At 45.6% G+C, this 7,115-nt stretch overlaps 1 protein-coding gene across 2 annotated transcripts in view; it reads right to left on the reverse strand.

Annotated features, from left to right (window-relative positions):
- The window catches only part of LOC146200240 (translation initiation factor eIF2B subunit epsilon-like), a 68,623-nt gene extending 68,273 nt beyond the window's left edge, over positions 1–350 (reverse strand). The window contains exon 1 of one of the 2 annotated variants that reach the window (XM_084595429.1): positions 175–350. In XM_084595429.1, coding sequence (XP_084451555.1) covers positions 175–300 — 126 coding nt within the window. In that variant the 5' untranslated portion in view covers positions 301–350. The remainder of the gene's footprint in view (positions 1–174) is intronic. The other variant, XM_084595430.1, reaches the window with a different exon arrangement.
- Positions 351–7,115: the final 6,765 nt, after the last annotated feature.

Here is a 7,115-nt window from a genome sequence, read left to right on the forward strand (position 1 = left end):
TAACATTTTAGAACCGGGACGCTGCCATGTCATTACTACCCAAATTAATCAATTCGGTTCGCTCAATCTCCAGTGCCTTCGTTGAGGCACGACGAAACAGTGGGAGTGGTGAAAGACGCCACAACCCAGTAAGGTCTAGGCGGATAATCAGTGGATGCAGGAATTACACTTTACCCATGGGTGGTCCTTGGTGATAGGAGCGAACCTGTCATTGAAATTGTCGGCGGCTACCACTGCCTGAAGTATTTCTTCCTGTTTTAAATCACTTTTGCCAAGTTTCTTGCCTGTGGAAGCCACCATTTTGCTATTTGGTGTCAATGGCAATCGATGCGGATGTGAGCAGGGAGCAACGTGTTCCTGTTTCGGTAGAGAGTGCAGACAGTGCAGATAGCGCAGACGTGCAGACCACTTTCGTGCATGTTTAGCGACGCGCAAACTTTAATGCAGTCAGCAAATAAACAAAAAATAAAACAAAAGTTCTCCCCTCTGCTTGCGGATGAGTGTGTCAGGCCTCGTTTTGAATATCATCTGTGATATATGTGTAAACCTGTGAACTGAAAGTGAGGTCAGCTGATATTCATGTTACAATATTTAGATTTTTATATGAGCGAAAGAGTGATTTTCAGTGTGTTTCAATTATTGTTGCAGCAAATCATTTGAATTTTTTGATCTTCCCGAGCCTCGCCAATCGGTTCCCCCCTGCGTTTTTTGATTTTTTTTTTTCTTACATTCTACTGGAAGGAGGTGGCTGCAAGAAACATTTGGTCCATCTGCGGGCTCACTCTCACTCAGATTCACAAGGCCCGGACTCACTCAAACTCATGAACTCAAACTCACGCATATGATGGCGATTCACTCGGGCTCACTGAGATCTCATAACTAATCTGAGCTCACTCACTCATCTCGACTCACTCATTTTTGACTCGCGATTCATCTGCACTCACTCATTCACTTCGACTCATCTGAACTCAGACTTATCATGGACTCACTCATTTGAACTTACGACTCATCTGAACTTACTTATATATTTCGACTCACACATTTTGACTCGCGACTCATCTGCGCTCACTCACTTCGACTCATCTGAACTCAGACTCATCTGGACTCACTCATTTCAACTCACGACGCATTTGAGCTCACTCATTTTGATTCATCGGGATCCACTCATCATAGACTCACTCATTTCCATTTTTGACATCTCCACTCTCGACGATGTGACGGCCCTAAAGCTTGTATAGGTAGGCGGAAGGCAGCACAGAGAAAAACGCGGGAAATAAATAGAAAAACAAAACAAAATTGTAACAACACATGATTATCTTCAGTAATGGATGAGTTGAAAGGTTACAGGAAAAGGAAAAAAATGTGGTAGGGATTATCTTTTATAGGCGGATTATAGTACGAAAGCTTGGTCTTTTTAGCTGTAGCACGGGCCAAATTTTGATATGGCTATGGCCGATTTGGTGGTTGCCGTCTTGTCGGGCACTGACAATACATGGTTGGATAACAGTTATAAAGGTGAAACTTCGAAGGCAGCGTGGGCCAAATTCTGGAAATGGTCATGTTCAACTTTACAGGTAACCGCGAGGATGATCAATGCAATTAGGAATTGATCGCTTTTGATGTAAATTGGCCAAAATCAAATTTCGAGGGTTGGCAAATCATGCATGACCCAAACCAAAATTTGGAGGTCACCATATCGTGTTCGCCGTAATCGAATTATGTTGTCCGTTCATTTTGGTCCGAAATCGGCTTAGGTCAATGTACTGGGGTGAGGGGGCCAAATTTGAGGGTGGGCCCGGTCAAATTTGGAGGTCACCATCTTGTTCACCATAGGCATATATTAAATTGGACAGATTTTTGCCCAAATCAGTCGAGGTCAAATTTCGGCGGTGGCCGGGTGGGCAAAATATAATAAGGCGGCCCTGGAGGTCACCATCGATCGTGGTCGCCGTAGGCGAATTATGTTGGACAGGTTTTGAACCAAATCGACCGAAGCAAAATTTCAGCTATACCGGAATGCGTTGAAATTACCCACGTACGTAGCCACGTATTTGTGACCTCCTCAAACAGCCTACCCAATTAGAGCAATGGCACACAAAAAGAAATATCGGACAAGATTTTTGGTCTGTGGTGGTGAGCCTGCGACTTCTTTCGCAATAAGAAAGAGCATTAAAAATGTGGTTGCACAATGGTCTCTTCGAACTTAGCCTGATATCATTAGCTATGCACGGCCGGCTAGCCTGGCTCGTTCGCATCGTTGTGCACCAATGAGCAGCTAACCCGTGAAATCATTTGCGATATTCCGAAGTAAATAAACAGCAAAAAAAGAACTATACAGCCACCGCAATACAACACGCCAACGAGAACAAATTAATGTTCGAATAACCTGCATTAATCGCATCAGTCAAAATAATTGCGTAACAAAAAACAACGAATTATCTCTACATCATCAGCTCATTAAGAAGCTTATTCATTATCAGTATACCAGGCAATTTGAGTCATTAGCGACTTGTGCCCATTACTCACTCGATCACTTCAGATTATGATTCTTCAACCTCTGAGCAAGAATTGATTTGATTTCATAGGAACTTTTTAGGTCGGACTTGGCAGTACTCAGATCATAATCTGAATGCGATCCGGACTCACTCATAACTCAGATCATGATCTAAATGTGAGTCCGGACTCACGACTCAGATCATGATCTGAATCTGAGTCCGGATCAATCAAATTCAGATTATAATTTGAGTGTGAGTCCGGACTCACGGTTCAGATCACGATCTGAGTGTGAGTCCGGATTCACGGCTGAGATTACAATCTGAGTGTGAGCCCGTACTAACTCACGACTTAGATCATGATTTGAGTGTGAGTCCGGACTCACTCACGACTCAGATCATGATCTGAGTGTGAGCCTGAGTGAGCCCGAGTGAGTCCGCCGACCTATGCTCTGAAGTCCAGTGCGTGGGAAGGATGAAATTAGACGCTTGGCCGCCGGTAGTAGCAGTAACAAAATGCCAGATGTGTAGTCGTTAGTCGTAGTTGGGGCTCTCATTTCAGAGCTCCTGTGGCCATCGCCGCCGCTCGGGCCTGGTGAACCAGTTGGTCTTGCAGGTCGGAGCTAGACAGAGAGGCCTCCTACTGCTCTTTCGTTTTCTGTATTTGTAAATGAGGTTGTTTAGGCCCGGTGCATCCCCATGTTACATGGTAGTTGTGGGCTGGCCGTCGCACCATCGGCAGGTGGGGCGTTATCTATCTGGGAATATAATGTATTTATGGAGGTTAGGATAGTGTTGGTCTGGAGTTGTCTCCAGTCTCTAGCCTCCTGTGCTGCGTCGCAAGATGCGTTGGTGTTCGAGTCTAGTGTTGTAGATTGTCGGCATGACATAATTGACTCGAAATCCAGAGATGCGAAGGTAATTCTAGCACTAGATCTAACAAAAGCATTTGACAACGTAAAACACCAGGCAATTCTCGCGGGACTGCAGGAATTAGGAGTCGGCGAGAGGACATATAATTACATAATGGATTTTCTGACAAACAGGACGTTGAAACTAAAGTTTCAGGACCTAGAATCCCCCACCGTCCACCTGGGAAGTAAAGGAACGCCGCAAGGCTCGGTGCTCTCCCCCTTCCTTTTTAACGTGGTGATGAGAGGCCTTCCAGCCGCTCTTAAAGTCATAAAAGACCTAAAGTTCAGCATTTACGCGGACGACGTTAATCTCTGGATGAACAATGGCAGCGATGGCAGCATAGAGGAACGCCTGCAGCGCGGCGGCGGACACTATTGTGTCCTACGCGGCTGAAAGGGGTCTTGCGTGCTCTCCGCAAAAATCCGAACTTTTCATATATAATCCAAAATCAATGAGGTGCAAGGGCGACTTTAACGTAGAAATTAAGGTCGACGGCAAAACCGTACCAAAAGTCCAGCAAATCAGAATCCTCGAACTTTTTATTCAAGAGGACGGGTATAACGACGTAACGATAAAAAAACTCACTACCTACGTGACGCAAGTAACGGGATATTTAGGAGGATTGCATTCAAAGGCAGAGGCCTCAAAGAGAGAAGCCTCTTGAGACTGATGCAGGCGTACGTGATAAGTCGAATATGCTATGCCACACCTTTCCTCAACATCAGGACCAATGAAAAAGATAAGACATAGACGCACTCATCAGGCGTTGCGTCAAGAGGGCGCTGGGTCTACCCATCTCCTCTTCTACGGAACGCCTGATAGAAATGGGAGTGCATGATAGCTGGACGGAACTTGCTGAAGCGGTGAGAATCGCCCAACATGAGAGATTAAGTAGGTCGAGCACGGATCGAACCATCCTAGAATGGGTGGGTCGAAAAATAGATAGGGGCACAGCCGACAAGGTTGTCCTACCGCCACAATCTCGCGAGAACATCATTGTCCGTCCTCTCCCCCTCAACATGCACACAGAATACCACAAGGAGAGAAGGGAGAAGAGAGCAGAAGCACTGGTTAAAAGTGCAAAAGAATTCAGAGTAAAAGAAGTTGCCTACGTAGACGCTGCAAGCGGCCGATCAGGGGCGGCAGTCGCCGCGGTAGTCGATGGTAGCGGCGCACCATGTCGTCTCCGCCACCATCCGAAGCAGAAACATAGACACGGCTGAAGAGGTCGCAATAGCGCTCGCTTGCGTCGGAACGAAGGCTAGATTGATCTTTAGCGACAGTAAAGCTGCTCTCTGGAATATCGGAAAAGGCAGGGTCTCGCAAGAAGCCGCCCGAATTATAAAAGCTGCAGCTAAAATCGATCGCAAAATCACCCTAATTTGGGTCCCAGCACACACGTCTGTCCCCGGCAACGAAGCGGCCCATGATTTAGCCCGAGATCTCTACTTCCGGGCAAACGCGGAGCCGCCCGACTGCCAGGCGATGGACGAACGTTTGCAAACCTATAAAGAAATAATCGAAAATTATAGATTAGGAAGACGTCTAATGCCGCCGCCGGATCCTAGCTTAAATAATAAAGAGGCCATAGCCTGGCGGCGATTACAGGCCGGAAATTTCCCGAACCCTGTCTGGTTGTTTCACACCCAGATAGATGAAAGAAAAGATGATAAATGTAAAGCCTGCGAAGCGAGGGGGACCCTCGACCATATACTTTGGGAATGCCCTAAGCCACCAGGATATATACCTTGCACTAGGCGCTAGGGACAACATTAAAAGTAGAGAAGCCTGGGTAACCCTGCTGCGAAGCGACGTCCCCGCAGAAAGCCGTCCGCCTGGCGGCTGAGGCCGCGAATAACCAATGTATATTAGCCAGTCCTTAGTCGCGGAGGTTCCAGCCCCCGTTCCTCAGGCCTGCGTGCCAGGAGCGGGGAGTAGGAGGCCTCCTAAATTGGTGGAAATTAAAGTTTTTAATCAATCAATCAATGGGTGGGTGGTATTGTGTATTGGCCCCCTCGGTTTGTGTATTCTCGAGCTAAGCCATACGCGACAATCATTTCCAATCCTGATTGTGCAGGGGTCCACGTTATTTCATGTTTGATATGTGTGTTTACTGTAGGGTTGCCTGATACTAATGGCAGCAATCTTTTATGAATTCTACCTGCAAGGAGGAGCCGACAAGCCGCCTGTGAGTCGGTCACGACGGTAAGGGATCGGCCGGTAGCGTTTCCGTGTTGTATAATGACAGGGCTATCGAAGCCATTTCTGCTGATCCAGTATGGTACGTGCAGTTCTTGGGTATGGGAGCTACGTACTCTGCTTTCCGGTGGGATATTAGTGAACTAGAATACTTTCTAGTGGCGCGAACGACGATGTTCGGGCACGGCCGGTCTCGAGGGAGAGCGCGCTTCTCTTCTCTTACGGCCTCTCCAATGGGGTCTGTTTCCACCGCCCGCCGCGCCTCGGTGGGGTCGCCACCGCCCTACTGCTGCTTCTCCGCCACAGCGTTCACGCGCAAGGGAAACGCGCGCTCGCTTTTAGCTTCGCCCGCGTCAGTTGCAACCGGCCGGTCCTGACATTTCGCTCCTTATGGTTTATACGAAGGCCGTATCAGCATCGAACATTTATCGTGTACGAGGAATAAAACACAGTCAACAATCCACTCACGCGCGCGCGCGCCTTCGCCAGTGCGGCCTTGCACGGTCGAATGAAGCTTCGGGTACACTTCAACATTTTGTGTCCCTAAGTTTTGTACAAAAATAAATTTGCCAGGCTATGCAATGTGCCCTTGAATGTTTTAAGGTATGTCACCACCTTTGAAAAGGCATTTTTTTTTGTAAGAATGACATTTTTTCTTTTTTATATTTAGAGAGTCCCCAAACATTCAAGAATGTTTTGCAGCACGAATCATGTTCGTATCTTATTTAGTTCAAAAGTTATAGCTAACTTTCCAACAGATGATGAACAGTTCCGAAACCGAAACTGATGTGGTTTGGTAACAGAAACTGATCACTCAACGATAATCTACGGCGCATATTGAAACTTTTCTGTTATGTTTTAGTCTCATATGTAAAAGATTTTTAAAGGCAATTTGTAAGGCTTTTTTTTTAATATTTCTTTAAATTTCCGCAAGGGGGGTGCATGACGCTACTAACGTCTCTACAAGGATGGAAAAACTTTAATCGTGTTTTTCACAAAACTTGATTTCTTGCACTTTCTTGTTGTGCAAACAGTTGTAACTTTGCACTAAAGGAACATTTTTCAATGAAACTTTGCACGCTCGTTTCTCTATTACTAACCTGTGCAATGAACTAGGATGAATGAAATCGAATGTTAAGTTTTGATGTAATCATGTTTTATGCCATGGAATGCAAACAAAAATGACACATATTTGTTTGTTTTCTTCGGAATTTTTGGTATAACATGATTCCAAATTATCGGATGGCAAAGATCCTAATTAGTTGCACAGCCTGGTTATTTGGCTAACTCTGTGCCAAAATGTTTATAATTTCTGCACTCCATTGGCTAGTTATGAATGTTTGCGTGACAGCCATGTTTGGACCATTTTTTGTCAATAACAAATTCTAGCATCATTTTTTAAACTCTTTTTTGTTTTGAATATCGTATAAAACGATGCTTTATAAGGTCAGTGTGAAATAATAATTTAAAGGTCAAAATTTAAAAAAAAATTCAAAAAGGTGGTGACAT

Source organism: Amblyomma maculatum, chromosome 2 (genome assembly GCF_055883805.1).
Source record: "Amblyomma maculatum isolate TAMU_Amacu chromosome 2, ASM5588380v1, whole genome shotgun sequence".
Taxonomy (NCBI): Eukaryota; Metazoa; Arthropoda; class Arachnida; order Ixodida; family Ixodidae; genus Amblyomma; species Amblyomma maculatum.